Consider the following 22,148-nt stretch of genomic DNA (forward strand, 5'->3'; position numbering starts at 1 on the left):
AAGGAGCCAGGGGAATGTCCGTAACCTCCAGCTTTCCTGAGGCATTCAATGGCCTGCCCAAGTACATGTGCATTTGGGAATACTTTATCAGTGAGGGTAATTATGGAGACCTCAAAGTATAGGAAAATCAGGTGCTCTGTTAGTTTAAACTGGAAGGACTCAGGCTAGTTCCTTCAAGAAGGCAGAGGAAAAGTTTCATCAATCAGAAGTCTTATTCTGAAAATGATTTATGGTCTCCCCCACGCAGCTACTCTTGGAGTGCAGTGAGACAGCTCTGTCAGTCTCTGAGTTACCCCTGTCTGCAGAGCTCACTTTTAGGCCTTTTTAAGCCTCATTTTTAATTAGCAGTTTAAAATTTGACTGAGAAGCCGTGACACATTATTTTTGCATGTTCTAATTGCCCCAGCAGACTGAGAAAGACCTTTTGGACAGACTGATGCAATTCAAACGATGGCCTTTTGAAGCACATCTCAAAAGCACCTTCACTAACACCCAGCATCTGTCTCAAACACAGCCCTGAGAAAGCACTATTATGTGCCAGGGAGGAGGTAGCAATGGTGTGACCAACGGATACCAGGGTCGTGTTGGGGTGTCCACCTCCCCTCACCCCACCCACAGGGACTAAGCATCATGTACTAAATGGAAAACACCTACCTTTGCTCTCTGCATTCCTGCACACATGCATGCACACACACTTTCCTAGCAAACCAGCCTTCTCATCTGGTTTTGAAAAGAAAACCCCTGTCGTCATGCATCCTGGGTTCCAGAAGGCTCGTCTCAGAACCTCAGGCTGTCAGTTGAGCTGCAGTCCACTAGCTCTGCTTTTAAAATAAAGCTGCGATTAGCCTGAAGGAAGAGAAATTTGCCTCTTACAGCAAGCTCTTTAGCTGCACTTTTGACAGTCATGGCTGATACCAAGTGAGAAGGAAGGGAAGCAGCTCCCTTTTCTTATCATTGCATGCAAAAAAACAGTGTTGAGCGGACCTGGATTTCCATCAGTTTTCTAGGTGGATTTGCAATGGTATCTGAGTCGTTTTCCCCCACCTGCTCTGCCAAATTGTTATGGTACAAGCGCTTTGCAAAAAAAAAAAAAGCACAATTGCTTGAAATTACACTGGAGTCAAATGTTGATAAAAAGGTGTCACAGAGGGAATGAAAACTAACTGCTGTGAAATTTAATGAAACCCACTGAGTGCCAAGGGCACAGGCAGCCAAATTGAATTTAAAAAGGTGCTAGGCAGGAAAGCCTGTAATCGGACTAGCCACTATTTTAGGTGAGATAAGCAGAATGACTTTTCTCTATCACAAGATCAAAACAGATGGCAATTCTTATGCATGAGATGAAAAGTTACAGTATTTATCCTTCCTGCTTCCTGTGTTCTTAGCACCGGATCTCCAGCTTAGAGGCTTCAAAGCAAATTTGCCATCTCCAGCGCAAGGCTTGTCCCAGCCCTTGCAGGTCACTGAGCTCTTTCCTGACACAGTTTTTATTGCAAATTGTTATGGAAAAGAGGAACAAGCTAAACAGAGTTATTAATGGCTCAGTACAAACTAACTTCAGCCATCGTGTCGCTCCCCACAGTCTGTGGAGAGAATTGAAGCCAATGGAGGAGAGGAAAGAATAAAATCAAACGCTAACATGAGACAAGAAGGAAGCAATGGACAGTGTTCAACAGATGGCTCAGAGCTCACAAGGAGAACGGTTTCCAAAGCATCCCTCCACTGTAGGATACCAAGAAATCACTTTACTCCTTAAATATTGCACAACATTAGTTTGAAACACTGTTAAGAAAAAAACCTAATCTAGCAAACAGAACTGTGCTTGCATTCATTTATAGGGGTATCCTCTGAGACTACTGCGGCAGAAGGGGCCATAAAGCTGTGCTCAGCCCACCTTACTTGTTAGAAGTAGTTTGTCCTTAATTCATTATTTCAGTGCTTTGCAGAGTTATGAGTAGTTTGACAGATGGGCAGCGCACATCAGTGTTTGCCTTAGACCCTGGCCACACAGTGAGTCTTGGGTCTGTAGCTTTGCCTTGCTGATGGGTTCTATCACCACAACCTGGTCTGAGAGGCCAAGTCCTGCTCCTGCTAGTCTGCCTGGTGCAGAGAAAGTCTCTGGTTAGAGAGGAGATGTGGAGACTGAACAAAGCTCTCCTAAGCCATCCATTGGGACTCCTATAAAAAGAAATTCTTGTAAAAATGCTGACTTTCATAACAATCTCTTAATTTTGTAGAATGTGCCCATAATGGTCTGGGAATCTGTCTTGGCTGTAAAGATCTTTATCCCAGTGTTTAGTGCCATTCACCATATTTTTAATGCTGTGGCAGAAAAAGTACTTGTAAATAAATGGAATTCCATGCAAGCTACAATGCCAGGGGAGATGGAAGCAGACCCAACAAGCTGGAGGCACAGACCAGGGCTGATGTTCTGTATTTTCATGTGTGAAACCCACACAGCACCCGAAACACCCTAACGCCCTCAGTGACTCAGCACATGCTATGCATGTCTGAAGGCATTTAAAAATGTCACGAATTCAAAGAACGCTCTTTTTCCCAGTCTGACTTTGTTTCGGATTTCTTTGGATTAGCAGCTGTCTTTTCCCCCAGTGATCTGCATGATGGGTTTCTAGAACTTGCTACATTATAATAGCAGCAACCATAGCGACAGCAGTAACTCTGTGTGACTGAAAGCGCTTGTACAATTGGCATCAGGCAGACATGCAAAGCTCCAAAGGAAAAGTCGAAGCTCGCAGACATACAGCAGCATCTGGACCATATCTGAGCAAAGTTGGAAACTAAGTCCAAAGAGATTTCCTCTCATGCATGCACTCACAGAGTCCCCTAGCTCCAGTTTCTCCCACTCCTTGAAACTAAGCACTTTCTAACGTGTCCTGGGAATCCATACCAACAATTGGCATTGCGCTGTACTATGCCTGACCTGAATTGCTTATTAAGCTCAGAATATCAAGATTATTCTGACTTTTTTTTTATTCTGATTTTTTTTTAAATGAAAGTGTATTCATAAATGGGCTTTCAGCTGCAGATTCACAAAAAAAAAAAAAATAATAAAAACCACAAAAAAACAACTCGTTAAGAAGTGGTGAAGCACACTCTTCAGAAGCCTTCAGGCTATTTCTTACACTCCACTATGCCAGCGGGTTTCATATCCTTTCATAGAGTGCTGTATTTCAGTAGCAGCTTTTGTAATTCCAGATTGATCATCCATGGCTTTATCTCAAATCCTTTCTCCTCAATTCAAGGGACAAACTCCATATCTCTTTGCATTTATTAGAAAGCCATTCTTCTCAAATCAACAATACCACTTTATATGGCAAAGTCATCTTTATTGGGAGACAATACAAGACAAGTGAACTGTCAGACTGCAAAGGAAAGGTTCAAATCTTTACATCACTGCAGAAATGATATGTTTTTATCAAAACACTGCATTTTCTGCTTCATTCTCTGTGGACCCTATCAGGTCATGTTACAAGAAAAAAATAACAACAATTTATAATAGATAATTGTTCAGGTTTTCTTTCCCTAGCATTTTCTTTACAAACCACGAGTCCTACAAACCATTGCCAACCTCACTTAAAAGTCTACAAATCGATTCAAAATAGTCAGTCTTTATGAAAGACTGGGGTTTACCATGTTTCTGCAGAAAAAGGTGGACTCAGCTCTTGGTGCAGTAACCCTCTAAAATGACTATTATTTTAATGCGTAAGTACTAATGCAGTTAGTACATAGTATCCAGAGAATTAGGTAAGATGTGGCATGCAAAGAAGCTCTCTGCACTCCTATGCAACACCAGCCTCCTCCAAATCTCATGAGCTCAATAGGTAGCAACTGTGCTGAGCCGTTCTGCCCTGCCCTAATTCCCATGGAGGAATATTGCTGTTGATTTCAGCAGTCAAGGCTCTAAGGAAAAGCGGGGAGACAAATCTGCATCTGTTCTCAGAGGTACCTGTGACATCAGGGGACTGACAGTGGAACAAACAATGTAAATGAGATCTAATCAAGCCTAGTGAATCAGCTGTACCACTAGCATTGTCAGGGTGCACTGACCATGCTCAGTTTTTCATGCCTGAGAAGATACAGGACAGCTGTTAGAAGGGATCTGTCAAATGCAATATTATCTCTCTGACCTGTGATATCTTGTGGTGCCAGGGTCATCCCAAGACTGAGGAGAGAGTGCCCTTCTTGGTCCTCTGCGACTTAACGCTATCTCTCTATGGTCTGAATGCTATTTAGGTCCTTGGACTTCAGCAACAGAGAAAGCTTAATATCTCTAAAATCAACAAAGATATTACAATGAGCCAAAAGAAATCCTTGAGCAAAGAAACAGCCAACACGATGGACACCACAAGGCATGTGGCTGTAGGTGATGTGTAGGTGGTATGTAAATATTCCATATTTCTTCACTAAGCCATGCTCCTTCCAACGCCTCTGCATGCCTTGGTTGCTCTCATGTGCTTGTCTTTATCCAGGTGATGAAGGAAACTGAAAGCTGTCTTATTCTAGTTTGTAAAGCAAAAGTTAAAGAGATCAGAAGGTAAAAATATGCATTGGAGAAATAAAGGGATGTGAGCAAGGAAAGGAAAAATGCAGGCTGAGTATCACGGAAAAGTTCCAAGCAGAATGCCTACTAAGCTGTGTTTCCTGAGAGAAGAAAATAAAAGCATTTAACACTAGACCAGACAAAATCCTGCAAAATGTGCCTTTGGGAACTATTCTGTCCTCTCTGTGGGGAGTATGACTTCATCTGCACTGGAAAACATTGCAACACTTTGATGCCAAAGTGAAGCTCCCAGCAATATTCAAACATCTCACGGAGCTCAGGAACCAAAAGAAGCCACAACTTTCAAGGCAAAAATAAAATTGCTAACTCCCAGATTCTGCTCTAAACAATACAAACGTAGAAGATCAGAAGAGAAGTAACTCAGAGTTTACTCTGACTTTGCACCCGCAAAATAGATTATTTGTTCCCATGTCTTACATTTCCTGAAGTTTCATTAGGTTATGCAAGCAAAGCCCTTTGAAATGAAAAGCATCACAGAAGTGCTGAGTATCATTGTTCCCTCCTAATAAAAAAGGGCAAAAAATAAATAGCAAGAAGCCTAAACTTGATTCTGCAGATAAATAAAACAGCACTCCAGGATTTCTATAGATCAAAAAAGTTGTTTTTAATGCAAAAATCTGCTGAAATCCAACGCAGCTGCAACAACATTCAAAACATCATTTTTTTTTTAACATCAATAGGAAAGGGAAGAAAAGAAACTCTTTCCAATACTTTAGCAGCATCTTTTATTTTTTTTTAATACATCAGCATTTCCATTTTAATTGTGCTTCCAAAGCACCAAAATCTTTCTCCAGGCTGAAACTTAGCATGTTTTTTTTTTCCCCTATTTAGCTGAAAATTATATTAGGAGTGAATATAACTGGTGAGGAAAAAAAACCAGAATGCTTGTTTCAGAGCCCAATTAACTATAGACAAGTTAATTCACTTGGGTAACACTTCAAGAAGAGACAACCTTGGATCCACACCCATTTTAGATTAATGTCACAATCAAATATTCTTACCTTTAGGACAGAAATATTGACATAATTTGCACCGAGTGTCCTTTATTTCAAAGAACACATGAAAATCTGTAGCTGATAAAGGCCCTGCTGCTTCTCCAGTATGATTCTGGTGCACCAGAAGAATTAAGACATCTCAACTGGCTGATGACAGAATGAAAAGAACAGAAGCAGAGAAATATGAAGGCTACTCCCAGCACCATTTGTCTTCTTCAGGTTGCATCTCCAGTGTTCCAAGAGTATTACAACTCCTTGCTTACTCAATGCTCCTCATGCCCCTGATGGAATGGCCTCCTCAGAGCTAATCATTCTGCACTTTATGACCAGTAATGTTTATTATTTAATCTTGCTTGCTAACCTGCTCCATTGCAATGGCTGGTGTTAGCTTGAGCAGCAAACATTTGTTCACTTGGGTCTCCTTTAGTTGGATTCCTTAGGGAAAGACTGTGCAAAGAGCAGTGCTGGTAGATCTGCTGGGTCAGCAGCCTTTAGGGCTTCAGGAAGGACATGTGCAACCAAAGGGAAAGCAGTCACAGGAAAGGGGATTGTCTGGAATCTAAGTGCCTGCTTTTTTTTCACCTTTTTTCACATACAAGCACCTGCTAACCTCGATTCCCTTCCAGTCAGATTTGGTGGCAATGCACTGATAAAAGATTTAAGCAATACAGGCTACATCTGACTAAGAGAATAGGAATCTAATTTATGTCATTTAAAAACCAACAGCGACAAAGAACATATATTGCATCAGTTCATCTTTTGTTTTGAATTTGCTTTATATTTTAATTCCTCTCTGTCTGAATACAGCAGAGAGAGAGCTGGCTAATCTTCAATGGAACATATGCTACAAAATCTGTTAAAGATAACATCACCTTCTAAATTCCCTCATTCTTAGCATCTTCCCAAACATAATGCTTCCCAGCCTTTCTCAGCTGGACTCCAGACCCAAATCCAGGAATTTGACCTGTGCACTATCACAGCAGATGAAGGCAACTTTCAGTGCTGGGAAGCGGGCACTGAACATCAGCATTAGCTGCCACAGGATGCATTTCAGCGAGTCAAGGGAAGCACAGTCAAACTAAAAAAGGATGATGCTGCAAAACACTACACTTAATCTCTTGGTGGATACCTGTAGAAATTTGGAGTGATAATGTGAAACACTGATGCCATGAAGCTGCTTCCAGACAGGTTTTGGTAAAGAAGGCACAATATAGCACAGCTTAAACTAGTGGATCTTAAAAGAATAATTACAATGATCCTTAAGCAAATGTGATTTTGCAGTAATCTATTTTTAGTGCTACACTTTTTTAATATTTGCATTAATGATCTGGAGGAAAAGCAGTCAGTATAATTCACCACTGGAACGACTTATGAAGATCCTGTTTTCCTGGAATTAAATTCAGACTTGAAAGGCTGTTTGTTGTTTTTTGTTGTTTGTTTTTTTTTTTTCCCTCAGAGATACACTCTTGTTCAAACAGGAGTTACACAAAGGTTGTCCTGTGACCTATGCTAAGGCAGACCTCAGTCTAAACAGTCACAGTGCTCTCTGCTGACTTTATTACTGCTGAGTCTATCAGGCTATAACATGACATGTAATCACTCACAAGTAACATTTAACAGTGCCACGTTCCTTTTTTTGCTCTTCTGTTACCTTCTGGTGAAGCATCCGTTCCTCTCACAAGCCCCTCTTGCAATGCCTTTACATGCACATGTATGCACTGGATTAATACCTAGCATGCAGTTCATTTTTGTCCTGGGTGAGGATCACCCTGTCACACATCTACAGCACAGCAAAGTCACTGAAGCTTTGCATTTGACAAGATGAAAGAGAGGGAAAGACGTGTAAGACAGCCCTGAGAAGCAAATTTGGAGGGGAAGAATAGTGCTTGGTTTTGGGTAGAAAAAGACACCCCTCCCTGGACTCTCCCCAAATGGGTTTGGGGCAATCATTTCCTTCTTGGAAGTCTCTTGGCCATCTTTCCTGCTCCCACCAAGGCTCATTTTCTCCCTGTTGTTTTTTCCCAGTTACGCTCTCTCCCCATAGGCAGAAAATGATCCTGACCTTAGCCTTCCATGCAGAAAGCAGAAAGTCTCATTGCAGCTGTCAGACAAAATAATGGTTACTGGTCACTGCCCGCAGTTCATTTCCTTCCCTTGACGGTTTCTAGCCTTGGTAGTCATCTGCAGTTACCTTCACCAAAGCCCCTAATGACTTTTCCTGAGCTAATCTCAGACCCAAGGCTGCCTTCATTCTCCTTGCCTTTGGCTGCAAGCCACATTTCTTGTCCTTTAGGCTCACAGACTCCATCTTTTCCAAGAGGCCCTCCTATTTCTTCAGCTGTTTCCTCAAGCACTTCCTTTGAGGAATAGCTTCTCTACATGGTCTTGCAGTGCTATGAGTTTAGTTCTCTTCCCTTTTCTACCCTCTACATCTTAGACCTTGACTATCTCACTTGCAAAGTCACATCCAGCCATTAATATGCTAACTTGCACACCTCCTTTGGCTTTTTCTCTTTAAAATCTCGAGAGTTTTTCTGAGAGTTCTTCACAAGACAGCACATTGCTCCACATTCAGTGTTCATCTTGATGGAAAACACTACATTAATCAGCCCTTCTTCATACACAGCAGTCCTGAGCTGGTGATAGGAGACGGAAACTGTTACGGTCACTACTGGCACAGGACACTTGGATAAGAATCCTGGGGCAGTTTGCAGGATACTTCTTCCAGAAGACCCCATCTTTTTCCTGAGGTGAAATCAGAAGCTGCCAGGATCTTCATCCCCTTCTTCTCTAACTAAATGCTCCTTTTACCACTGCCCACTTCAAGAGCTCTCCATGTTTTCTAACCAGCAATTAAAGGACCTTAGTTTCAGGAATTTTAAGAGCTCCCATGAGACACAAGAGAAACAGAATAGAGAAATGAGGATTGGAAAAGAAAGTACTGCTTCTTTCATTACTGAAAGGATTGGCAAAACGTGTGCAATGCTCGCACAGCAAGTGATGAGTACTGAAGATGACAGTGTAAGCCACACAACTACTCACAATGATGGCAAGAGCTCATTTTTCATATGCCACTCAAAATCAAGGCCAAAGAGTCAGATTCAGAGGGGCCTCTAAGTCAGCAGGTCACTGCATGTTCTGCTCCCCTGGATTCATACCTCTCTGAGCTTGTCTTAGCCCTCCTGCAGAGCCAAGGGGAGTTCTGAGCAAGTGGAAATTTCATCTATAATTCCTGTGCACTGACCATTTTAATGAAAAGCTTCACCTTGCCAGCATAACACTCTTTAAATTGACCATCCTTGCAATACTTGCATCTTTTAATCAGCTGTCTCTCATAAAACTGGCTAACCTTTCAGTTCATTATGTTCTTCAGATTATTGCTATGCTCTTAAAATCATTGTTCTGCATTTGCAGAGTGAAACTATTCACCAAATTAGTATGTCATATCTGAGCTGCAAATTTCTATCTCCTCACTTAAGAAGAATTGACTTGCCAAGATACAATGAAAAGAAGATCAATAATTATAGACTCTAATTTGCCATAGATTTCTTAAACTTTGCTTCCTGCTGTTGTGTCCTCAATAGTTATGGTCAAAGATGCATCCTTGCAATCTGTTCTAGCTACATTACATATCTCTTTATCTTCCAAACATCCAAAGTAAACCAGCTGGAAACGCTGCACTTACTGCTACCAGCAAAGACTGTATCTATCTACATAACTGTGCCCTCAAGAGGTTACAGACAGCATAACTTTCACCTGGGTTGTCAGTATGTCAAAGCACTCCAACAGAAATGCTCCTGAAGCGTCTTGCTGAGATACTGCAGCAGCAGTTTGACCACTGAAGAAGTGGCTGGACTTCGGGTACTTCTTGTTGCCCAAACTGCCTTAGTAGAAGCTTAGAGGAAGCTAATGATAGCACTGTTTCTCATGTAAGCAATTGCTGCAACAGCTACAGCCTTGCCACGTGATTATACATGGGAAAGGAAGTGGTTCCTAAAATTGCAAATGGAAAAGACTGTGATGCAACCTTTTTGTTAGGAACATAAACTCAGCTTATCCCAGAGTCAACATAAAATATATGTATGCTGCTTAGGCAGGATTGTCTGAAATATCACATACAAAGTACATAAAAACAACCAATATCTAAAGAGCCATTCCGGGTCCGCACGGACCTGCAGTTTCTTGCAGGCTCTGCCATTCAATTTTTATGATAAGAGCAGATTTGTGCCATAAGCACTCATGAATAATTCCGTCGCGTGAGTTGCCACATACAACTGGGGAAATCCCAGCTGTAAAACCTTGGCACAGTTCAGCTAGTGCAAGCTGCACTGCTTCTGCACAGGTGCTATTCCACTGACCTACTTGGAGTTCCCTCTCTTTGTTACTGCTGGAAGAAGAGGATCAGGCTGTTTGCTCAGCACCTCTGGTAAATATGCCTCTCTGCCACCTTTCATGGCAGTAAAAATGCTTCCAGTATTGGATGAAGGAGTTTCAGCAACTCATAGGGCAGCCTACATCTCACCCACCCACAGGCCTCCCTGCTCTCAGTTGGCTTAGCTACTCATCAATCCATGATTTTAAACCCTACTGGGAAACCTACTTAGATCCTAGACTAACAGAACACCATTATAACTTCAAACCAGCTATGCTGAATATGCCTACGCAGGTTTCTAACTTCAAGAAAAACACAGTTTATTCAAACACTCATCCTCTACCACTGTCTGCAGCAGCTATGTTGGTGCAGGTGACCAGGATGAGAAGAAACAGAAAGTGAAACCATTACCCACCTCCTTGCCCAAACGCAGGGAAAGGAACGGAACAGAACATGAGTTACAGGCACCACTCAGTGCACTGTTTATTTTTCCCTGGGCTTTTCCTTCATAATAATAATGGTAGAAGGTTCTTTTAACCCCAATAAAAATATTTGCGAGGGTTATATTTGGCTAGATCTCCAGCTGGAGGCCAATTACAGTGGCAATCACAATAGTCAAAGCACACCTCATGGTATATACCTCAACCTATAACCATTGTATGGGGAACAAAGACCCACATTCCTGTATAGCAAATAACCCCAACAGCTCATGGCTTGACTTAAAACAACCTAATGATTATAATGCCTAACGTCAACATCTGTGTAAATGCAGCTATGTCATTTAAACAATGGAGCTGTACTGATCGATAGCAGATGAAGATCTGGTGAAGGATGTAAGGATCTGATCTTTACCCCCATACGTGCCTTTAGACCAGCCAAAACACTGGCTTCAGCCACCTGGCCCCTCTCTGACATCCCCACAGACAGTTTTTAAGCAGGTTAAGAAATGATGGGTTCTCACTTTGTTCATTTCTTACACATTTCCAGCAGCGCTGAGTGAAATGAGAAACAACCATAAAACCCAGTAGAGGGGAAAATTGGACGTGCTGTGTAAATAATTTCTGAACTGTGAGTAAAGTTGCTGGCAATTTTCATTTCCTATCACAGGTTCACGTATCTTTGAATTGTCATCTCCTGAGATGCTCACTCCCTTCTAGAGGGAGGAGATGCAGCGTGGTTACATGAGTGGTCGTGGCACGGTCTGAAGGGTTCTCCTTAAGTGGAAGAACACCTGGGAGAAGAGCCCACATCTATGGCCCACACTGACATCCCGGTGCAGGGTCTCCAACACCTCCCATGTCCCCTTGTCCGTCTGTCCATCCACCCCACCATGTTTCACTATGGTGGCTGTAACCAGACCCAGGCATGCAGCACCACCAAACACAAATTAAAACCAGATGAGCAGAGCAGCAATTGGAAAGAGGGGGTGGTTAAAGCCCAAGCAGAGCCTGTGATGGCTCTCGGTGAAACTAGCCAGGCCACGTGGGCTCACAGAGCTTTGCTGAATTGAAAACCCTCTCCACGCCCTGGTTGCCTGTCCGGAGCTCTATAATGAAGCAGCCTTCCCGAAGCAGCAGCTTCCAGCAGAGTTAACTCTCAAGCAGCTGCTGCGTTTTCAAATTGTCAGCCAGATTAAACACAGGAATGCAATACTGAGGGAAGGGCGAATTGACAGGGTCAGTTTGCTCTAAAGTGCAGAAAATGCTCCAAAAGTCAGAGCCAGGGCTTCTGGCAGCCGGTGGAGAGCCACGCTAACACCGCCCAGCTGAAGGCCTGGCACAGGTTCCTTACAGGGCCTTGGCTGTGTCCCCTAAGCTGCACCCCAGCTGTGTTTGCATCTTGCATGTGGGATGGGAGCCCACTGTCCTATCTGGGTGCACCTCAATTTGGGGGGAGAAGGGCAGGAAATGGGCCCAGAAGGACTGCCCAAATGCACCTGAGCACATAAACTCATCCCCTAATGGAGGCAAGCGTACACCAAGTGGCATGAGGTGACAGTGAGTGCCACCGAGCCTTGTGTTGCTGATGACAGGGGAGAGTGATGATTTACTGGGAAAACAGCCCTATAAAAAACACACCAGAGTATCCTGCTTATTGTCTCGTACCCTTCAAACACTCCACAGCTAAAGCCATACAATTCGCAGGCTAAAAAAAGAATGGGAGGTGATTCTCCTACGCAGTGTCTAGACCGCAGCCTCCTCTAACCCCACCGGGCAGAATGGAGCCAGCAGCCTGGCAGGGCTCCTCCTCATGCCTCCTCTACCAGGGTTAAATATTCCCTCCCTGTCTTTAGCTCAAATGTGAGCTGAACCTCTCAGGAAGTTCTCAAAGGTCGTCCAACAACCAGGCATGGGGCTCAGTGCAAGAGCGACCGTAGGTGAGCAAGCCACATTCAAACACTCAGACAGCCACTCAGTGGTCAAGTGGCCAAGCCAAGCGGTCTGCCTCATACCTTCCTCTTCCCAAAGCCTCCACACCCATACAAATTAAGTGTGAAGATCCACACTGCAGCACAAGCAGGCAGCACTTACCTCCCAGGAACTGGATGCCTCCTGCCACCCTGCCCACGGTCCTGGAGATGAGCTCGGACACGCAGCAGCCCATGAGGGCAGTCAGGGCCACCAGGAGGAGCAGCCCGCAGCCCAGGCCCGTCACCACCGTGCAGATCCGCCACTCGGTGCTGGGGATGGCCTGGAAGGAGGCGTAGCGGCCGCACTGCTCCACCATGATGGTCGTTTGGCGGCTCTCATCTCGCACCGGGTAGGAGCACCTCCGGAAAGTGCCAAAGGAAACCGACTTCTCCAGTTGAGACCCCAAGAGCCAGTAGGGCATGAAGAAGCCCACACAGGATGCCGCTGCGCAGAGGAAGGAGAGGAAAGCCCAGACCACACCGGCGCAAGTGAGGCTGGAGGCCATCTTCACGTCTGCACCAAGCCCCTCGCAATGGAGAGACAGAAAGCCCTTCTGTATTTTAGAACGTTAGGGATAATCCAGAGTCTCTCAGCCTTGGCAAATCCTCACAACGAGAGAAGCTCGGATCCTAAAAGCCAGGGGGATGTTTCCTCCCATCATGAAGACAAAAGTCCCTGATTTAATAACAGAAAGGAGAAAAAGCCAAATTCAGTAACACTGACATTAGAAGAGTTTATCTGCCAGAGCATCTTCTCTTCCTCCAGCACTTCTCACGAAGACATCATACATCTCTGTCCCATTCCTGCAGCCACTAGCATCACTATGAGGGGGCAGCATGGGCACGCAGGCTGTGCTGCCCTGCCAGGGCTTCCCTGCTCACCTCTCACCCCTGCACGTCTTCACCTTCCCTCTGCTGATAGAGAAAAAGGCGAGGTCTCATTCATCCCTCCTCCTGCAACATGCTTTAGGCATGGCCTCACAGTTTCCGCGCAAACCGCTCACACTGCCTACAGCTTTTCAATCCCAGACCCCCGTGGCAGCGGTAAACCTCATTAACACAAAACCTCTTTGCCTCTTCCCAGCCCAAACGCAGCACCTTTAGCTCCTGCTCCTCCCGGACAACTCACAGCCTCCCAGCTCTGTGGTGCGTTTGCCTGTTTCAGGAAAGCTGCTTCCCAAAGGTTGGGGTATATTTCTTGTTAAATCCATCCTGGATTGCTGCTCTAACTGTGTCTGTAAATTTATGATCACCTCTCACAATTCCTATAAATGAATTCCGATGGCCATTTACAAGCGCTTTATTTTTTTTCTAAGCGTGAGTAGACAGCAATCAGTGCACTCAATTAATGTGCAGGCAATAAAATTAAAGCTCCCTTTGCACCAGGAGGGAACGCAGAGACAGTGCCTGTAAGTGAAATTAAGCGTGTGCACCACACAAAACTTTTGTTTACTTTTAAAACACTGAGAAGAAAAAAGAAAAAAAGAAAAAAAAAAAGTCTCTTCCATAAAGCTCAGAAAGGCCCGAGATGCAGAGAAGCCACACGCTCAGCTCTTAGCAGACACAGCCCATCTGCAGGAACGCCTTCCAACCTGCCAGAGCCCTAACCTCGGGGACAGAAACTTGGAGCGGGGCACGGGCCGCCTCCATCCCTCCGCAGGCATCTCCCGGGGAAGGACCCGCCCGCGTCTTGGCGTTCCACCAAACGTCTCCAGCAAAGTGGGTCACGGCACTCGGGGGAAATGGTTCCCTCAACTAGCGGGTGAGATCGGGATGGATACAGGGGCAGCACCCTTCCAACCCGCGGGGCAGCAGCTCCGCTCCACACCCCGGGCGCTGCCAGCCCACGCCCGGCACTCTCTCTGGGGCGTGGGATCGCCCCTCCGGCCCCAAAACCCCGCTCCTCCGCTCCGGGGTAGGAGGGGGCGGCCGAGAGCTCCGGGGCTCCCCGAGGGAGAGCGGGGGCCGGGAAGTGAAACTCGCCGGAGTGATGCGAGGAGAAGGCTGCGGAGTGCGAGGGGAGGGAAGGGGTACAGGGGAGAGCAGGGGAGCAAGAGGACGGGAGAAAGGGGCAGAAAGAGTGCGGAGTAGTGGGGAGATCCGAGAAGGATGGGGGCCTCGGAGGGGAAGGGGATGCAGGACAGGAAGGGGAGAGCGGGGAGCCGGGAGCAGAAAGGGGTCCGCAGAGTTCGGTGGAACGGGAAAGGGATGCGGCTGCTGGCCGGCGGGGCGGGGAGCGAGCGGGGCGGGGATGCAGCCGGGGAGAGCCGGGCTCGAGGGGCGCGGGAGGCCGGGGGAAGCCACAGGGAGCCGGGATACTTACTCGCACGCCGAGGTCTGGGGCTGCCGCCGCGGGTGCCGGCAGCACATGGGCGCGGGGCCCGCTGCGGAGCCGGCGGGTGGCGGCCGCCCCAAGCGACTCTCGCCGCGGTCCCGGAGCGGAGGCGACGCGGGCGGGACCGGCACCGGGATCCTCCCCACACCACCCCGGCCCGTCCTTCCCTCCCTTCTCCGCACGTCTGATTCCTCGGGAGGCACCGCACTCCGCCGCCTCTCCTCCCCCTTCCCCCGCCGCCGCCTCCCCGGGCGGGACTCGCCGCTGCCGGGGCCGGGGGCGAGGGGCCGGGAGGAGCCTCCCCGAGGCGTCCCGGGGCGGGGCTGGGGGTCCCGGGGGGAGTCCTGGCGTCCCGAGGCCGGGGGCGGCAAGGAGAGAATGGGGGAAAGGGCAGGGGAGGGGGAAAAAGCCGGCGGGGAGGGAGGGCTAACGGGGGGGGGGGGGGGGGGAAGACTGCAGCCTTTACATGGGAAAACACGGGCTAAGCGGGTGGTGTGCGTGTGAGCGGTGCGTGTGACTGTGTGTGTGCATGCGAGCTGCTGAGCCAGCGATTTGCTTCCGACAGTTTGTGCTACAGCCAGGGGCAATGCGAGCGGAGTACCGAGCAGCTCTTGCGGCTGGGGGAGGTCGGGCGGAGGGGTGGGAGCCTCCAGGTCTTGGCCAGGATCTGGGGTGAGAAAGTTTTGGGGAGGGGTTGTGAGGAGGGATGGTCTCCGCTGAGAGAGAGATTTCCTCTTTCTGCTTCTTCCTCCCCGCCCTGCAGCTGCGAAAGATTCCCTCCAACAGAAGACAATTTTATGCCGAGTTTAAATTATGTCGGCACCAGACAGGGAGAATCTCTTTGGTGATGTTTCTTTTACAGTCCAAGAACATCGCGTGTGATTTAAGTACTGATCATTAATATTATTAATGCTAAATGGAAGCGAGGTTTATTGCACTCAGTCTGTGTTTACACCATTTACTAGTACTAGTAACTAGTCATGTTCGAAATTAAATTACAAAGCCACTTGATTGGATGGGTGGTTTTTTTGTTTTGTTTTGTTTTGTTTTTAAAAAGAAGACTCTATTTTTGCCCTGTAACGTGAAGTCTTAAAATCAGAACATTAGTGGAAATGTATATTTTCTCAAAAGACAAAAAAAAAAAAAAAAAAAAAAAGGATTGAGAGTTATCTAGCAAAATCTAGTTTTCCATCCTATCATTTTAAGCATATTCCCCAAGGAAAAGTGGTTCAAATAAAAGAAGGTTAAATAAAAGCGCTTCAAATAAAAGAAGGTGAAATATTCTGTGTTTCTGTATTGGATGCAGCATGCTGTAGGGAGCCTGCTTTAGCAGAGGGTTGGACTCCATGATCTCCAGAGGTCCCTTCCAACCTGTACAGTTCTGTGATTCTGTGAAATCACAGAAATACAACTTTGGTGCTAGAAGATGTGTGTAGTGATGAGCTTTGCAAGGAAGGCAATAAATGCATAATCCCAAAACAACCACAGCCCCTCAGCTGCACACACAAAGGCTGTGTCTGTGTTGGCAAGTATCAGAGATTACAGAATCACAGAATGGCCCAGGTTGGAAGGGACTTCAAGGATCACGAAGCTCCAACCCCCCACCACATGCAGGGCCACCAACCTCCCCATTTAATACCAGACCAGGCTGCCCAGGGCCCCATCCAACCTGGCCTTGAACACCTCCAGGGATGAGGCATCCACAACCTCTCTGGGCAGCCTGTGCCAGCACCTCACCACTCTCTGTGAAGAACTTTCCCCTGACATCCAACCTAAATCTTCCCTCCCTCAACTTAAAACCATTTCCCCTTGTCCTGCTGTTATCTACCCTTTGAAAGAGTTGGTCAGCCTGTCCCAGTCACATAGTATGCTTTGGGCTGGAATGGACCTTGAAGATCATCTTATTCTACTCCCTAATCTGTTCAGCAAATCTGTTGGTGCTGAAGACCTGATGGATATTCCTGTGTTTCCACATGGTTTTCTTTTGATTTGCTACAGTCTAAGTCTCTAGCACTCAAGACCAATTAGATGCCCTTCTAAATCCTTGTCTTCAATAGCATCCACCCTGTGCACTCATCCCTGCTGGGTAAAATAAAATGTGGCTGAGCAAAGGATGATCTGGAGACTCATCCTGAAAGTGAGCCACACCAGAACATGAACACTGCTGTGCCCATAGGGTGGGTGACTGTCCCAGTGGTGAGAAGCAGAGCCTGCTCTGCAGCATGCCTTCCTAGCACCCTCCTCTCACACCAGCTCTGCACGTTTCCAGGCCTCCACCACAAAATGCCCCAGTGCTCAGCTCCACTTCTGCGAGCATCTGCATGCTGACCACTGTTGTGCCTCCAGTCAGAGCCTGGCTCGGGTGTTTCTCCTCCTGCTTCCCTTTTTGGGAAAAAAAAAGGACACCACCATGGGAACTGCGCTCTTGGTATGAAGAGAGAGAAGGAGAAAGTATTGTCATAAATTTGGAATTGCTTAAAGAACCAGTTTGGTGTTCTTTCATTAGCCCAAGGCCTTGGTTACAATGAAACAACGATAGATGTGTCTAAATTAAGCGCATTGGGATTAGGCAGGGGTAGAAATTGCTTGGTGTTAAAATGACTACAGGAAAACTTCTGTTTCACACATGTAAACAGTTTCTAGGTTACATCTGAGTTTGTAAATCTAGGGAGAACGAAACAAGTATGCATTTATTCATGCAATTTATCTCTTCCATGGTATATGCCAAGGTCCCCAAGTCAGTGTTTGCTTTGCTAATGGCATCTCTACAGCAGTCCATTTACTTCCCTTATATGGCCTTTATATTCACTCCCTGAGCTGCTGCCATTCTGCATTCCCTCATAGAGACTGCACACAGAGTTCTGCATCCCTCCTGAAGCATCTTATCTTGCCAGCTGTCTCCGAATGCCCCCGCAAGCTGGCCACATAGCTTATCCACTTGAATAAGATCTCTTTCCCCATCCGTTTGCTGTCAGAGAGACAAGTAGTTTTGTTTTGATTAGAAACAAATCAAACACATTGCATGTTTACGTAACTCTTATTCCTTTTTTTCCCTAATGTTTGCAATTCAGTGTGCTTCAACTATATCAACATTTGCTGTCTTTTCAGGGAACATTGTGCTTAGGTGTATTTTTACTGCGAAAGCCAAAATATTTCAATTTGTATTTAACCTGTAGATAAAATAATAAAAAGGGAGTTACTGCACAGTGCTTCTGGACCCATGATCTTTCCTATAACCACAAAAGCTGAGATTCCTCTGAGCAGAGCAATAGCAGAAGTCCTGATCCGCAGGGCCTTGTCTATTCTGAAATAGTAGCTGGTTTTAAAAGTGGCTCTGGTACTTGGAGATTTAACAGAATCCTCTTTTGAGAGAGCCTCCGAGTTGGTGGCAGGAATGTGAGATGTGGAATTCCCACTGCTGGCACCACCTGAAGTCAGACCAAATCAAATGCCTACCAACACACTGTCAGAAAACTACCATAGCAGGGAGATGGGAAAATATGCGTATAGATTTTACCATCTCTCTTCTCCCCGATCCATTGACTAAGCTGCTGTTACATCTGGGGCCCTACAGACTGGATCAGCACAGCAGAATGGAGAAAATCCTGTCACTGCACCTAAATCAACCCAGTTAATATACACATCACAGCCCCAGCCACAGAATCTTTCATTACAGCATATCCTGTAAGACAACCCACTGTCATATAAAATGCCACAGGGGAGTAGGAGTGTTCCTGAACTCCAAGGAAAATGAAATAGATAGCAAACTTCCATCTCATTTTTCCATCTTTAAGAATAAAAAGAAAAAAAAAAAAAAAAAAAAGCAGCTTTTCTTTCACAGGCCACCATCTGGTTTTCTCTTGTGTGGTCTGTAGGAGAGCGATAGTGCCTTCATGGTTCCGAGCATCTTACAAAACTGGATCTTCAGGTCATGTCTGCACTCGATTTTAAATGAAAAAGAAAGATGTAAGATGTAGGCACAACAATAGACTTGAGGCGATGTACTGGGAGCAGCAGAAAGTCAACTCAATTATTCAAATGCAGTCACTAAAAACCAAGCAGACAAATATTATGGGGAGCCATCTGATAATTAATACACTTACTTTAAATTCTGTCACAGCAGCAGGAAGAAAACAACAACTAATCATGCAAAAAAGTAGCACCTCAAGTCTAACACCTGTGAATTTCTCATCCAGAGGAAGGTAAGAAAACGAATTCAAATTGCTACATCTTAATACACCCAATGTGGTGCCTCTTCCAAGTAACACACATTGTACGTTTTCTACTGTGGGTGGAAGAGGACTCCAGAGATGCGAGGCTGTCACATCTGAACCTGAATCCTGGCCTAACAACTCAGCTCTGGGCAAAACATTCTCTCTTCTGTTCCTTTCCAATGCTATGTTACGATTAGGATTTATCTTTGTGATTGTTCTAAAGGTGGCAAATTTTACAAATCACATTGCTGAAAATTCATGAACAGAACATGCTTGTGAAGCTTGGATGTCTCAGTGAAAATACTGCTCTTGCTGCTAACCTCACTCTTCATCTCTGGACACACCTATATGTAAAGCATCAATCAGTAAGAGAAAAAAAGAAACATCCTTTATTATATGCAATAAACCCTCCTTAAGCTGCTTCGCTTTTAAAGCATTGTTACTTATTATGTAAGTAATATAACATAAAAGCCACCAGGTGCTCTGCACTTTTGCCAAATAGCAGTTGTAGCAAAACAAGCTCCTGATTATCTCTTTCATGTCCCGTTGCCAACAAGGCCCATGGTAGTGGGAGAGGCTCAGGAGGCTCATTGGGCACCAACTCTGCAGCTGAGGGAGGAAGATCAGGGAGTTCAGGATGGGTGTTAGGAAAAATTTCTGAGAATGAGCAGTGAGGACAGTGGCACGGTGAGAACAGGTAAGTGGTGGAGTCACCATTCTAGGTGCTCACGTGTAGATGTGGCACTGAGGGATGTGGTGAGTGGGCACAGTGGGGATGTGTTGGTGGTTCAACTTAGTGGTCTTTCCAACCTTAGCAATTCTATGATTCTGTGAATGCTTGCTCTGCCCTCACCAATGCCACAAAGATGCTATGGGACAACTGATCCCAGGCAAGTGCTCATTTGACAGGGAACTGGCTTAGTTCTGCACAGAGGAAAACCACAGGGGTGATTTTAATCCTAAACTTCCATTCTTCCCAAGTGGGCTTGGAAAAATAAGGAAAGTCTGGATTGTGAACGAGTGACTTCTCAGTAAGAAATACTCATTTATATACTGTGCATAGAGACCAACACAACATAATCGGGCCAACTTATTTACCAGCAGAACATCTTCTCATCCTCCCCAGGCAGAAAAACAGCGCTAAAGAAAGCACGGGTCCTACACACGGGAGCGTAAAGCCTCAGAAGGCAGCTTTCGCCCCGTCCCCGAAGCAGGGAGCGGCGCCGGAGCTCCCAGCGCTGCTCCGCAGTGCCGCTTGCTGGGCACCGCCGGCCGCGGGCGCAGGCAGCTCTGCCGGCACAGAGATCTCAGCCTGTCTGCGTTCTGTACAAATCTCTCACCTGCTTCACAACCGCACCGTTCTGCTGTCTTAATGCTGACGAGCTGCAGGTGCAGAACGTGCCGCGCTGACCTCACTGCTGGATTTTGTGTAAAGTGTGTACCTGCGTGAAAGGGATGCGAGGCATCTCCCTGGTCCTTCCCCCAGGCCTTTTGCTGCAAAACTGCATTGAGCTGCTTCTCCCCCAAGCTGCAGCAATCGTTTGCATCTAGGTCATCCTATTAGATTGCATTCCCAAGGAAGAAGCTAATGATTTCTGGGGGGTTTCGAAAGCAAAGCTGAAAATCCTCATGTTGGGGACAAAAGCCAATTCATTTTACAAGTGGAAGCTCATTTCCTCCAGATCACACCAGGAGGTTCATGTGGCTCTCAAGCCCTCTGTGAAGCTGAGACCTCTGAAATCTCTCACAGCTTTATACATGGCAAAAAAAAAAAATGTATAGCAGCACTGTGACTTGAAACCGAGGCAGTGCCCACTTCATGGTGCACTCCTTTCCAAAACACAGGGGATGTCATCACGCAGGGGAAGGCCAAATTCTTTTTGTTTGTTTATCTGTTTGTTTTAAGGAGGTTACCTAAAAGGCTTTTGCAAAGAGGAGTCAGAAGTCTTATAGCATCCACATGCCCTATGCATTTGTGTAGATGTGATAAAAGCTATAGCTCTACCTACACATACCTACATTACAAATACTGCACCTGGTGTACAGCAGACTCAGATTCACTCTGCACAAGCACAGACCACAGGCTACCTGACCTGCACTGTGGACGGGGAGGCACAGACACCTGTTCAGCCACTTTCTTTGTCCTTCCTTTGTCACAGGAAGTGAGGAATGTATGTTGGACTGTACGTGCTAATATTTGCCTTTACCAAGTGTTTTCCTTCCATGTTACAAGTTGTTCTTCCTTTGTCATTAAAGTACATCTTTTTCTTCTTCCATTTGAAGCTGCCTGCTCTGGAAAGAACTCTTAACTGCTTGCAAAAGAGTTCTCTCTACATTTTGTTGTAGCAAAATAATCTAGTCATAGACTATGCTTCTGCAATATAACTACATATTTCAATATTCATTTTCACGATGAAAAAGCTAATTAGCAAGGTCGTTACAGTTGCCACTTGTAAAGAGGAAGATAGTAATTCCATTAATGTGCTCACAGGAACTTCATTTATATTACCTCTTAACCTTTACAAGGATATTATCATTTCAATAATTAATTGCTTTTTTTTTCATTTAATTTGCAGTTTACCATTTTCCAGGGAAATTACCCATTAAAATGAGAAGTCTTTTGAAAAAAATCTTAACTATGCACTACAGGCTGTCCTTAGAAAAGCTGGATGTTTGCTAAGCCACTTTCACATGTTGTGTGAGAAGAGAGGACTGCGGCAGCACTGCATATTAAAGAGCTGCCCATCACATGGACATTTAACAGTTGGATGAAAAATGAGGTAGAATGGGGCTGAGACAGTGATGTGAAGGGAATTAATCCTTACTCTCTCCCTCCGCATCCAGGAAGGCAATGCAGCCTTTCTCTTTGACTGAAGCAGTAACAGTTGTCTTCCCTGTTCAGAACCATCTTGTTTCTTCAGCAGAAGTCAGTTTACACCCATGAGTGCTTCTATTAACTTCAGAGACTGAACTTACAAAGGAACTTTGGCTCAACATTGCAAAACAGAAACTCTGGCTGTGGTCATCAAGAACTTGAACACATCTTTAGGCCAGTGCCTGACATTATGAAGAATGAAGCTCAACACATGTATTTCTGCCCTCTTTCTCAATCTTCTAGTAAAAGAGCTATTCTTTTCAGTGAATCAGATGCAAGCAAATATCCCTGTGGAATTGCGCTGGCATGTTATCTCTGTTACGGGTAATAAAAATTGTGTCCAAACCTCACTGTGCTAAAGGAAA

At 45.6% G+C, this 22,148-nt stretch overlaps 1 protein-coding gene across 1 annotated transcript in view; it reads right to left on the reverse strand.

The window, feature by feature from the left end:
- Positions 1–14,821, reverse strand: part of LHFPL6 (LHFPL tetraspan subfamily member 6) — a 135,670-nt gene extending 120,849 nt beyond the window's left edge. The window contains exons 1-2 of the mRNA XM_052670882.1: positions 14,683–14,821; positions 12,481–13,035 (exon numbers count right to left, since the gene is read on the reverse strand). Of these exons, the coding sequence (XP_052526842.1) occupies positions 12,481–12,865 (385 nt within the window). The 5' untranslated portion in view covers positions 12,866–13,035; positions 14,683–14,821. The remainder of the gene's footprint in view (positions 1–12,480; positions 13,036–14,682) is intronic.
- Between the last annotated feature and the right edge of the window lie 7,327 nt (positions 14,822–22,148).

Source organism: Tympanuchus pallidicinctus, unplaced genomic scaffold (assembly GCF_026119805.1).
Source record: "Tympanuchus pallidicinctus isolate F22 unplaced genomic scaffold, pur_lepc_1.0 scaffold11, whole genome shotgun sequence".
NCBI lineage: Eukaryota > Metazoa > Chordata > Aves > Galliformes > Phasianidae > Tympanuchus > Tympanuchus pallidicinctus.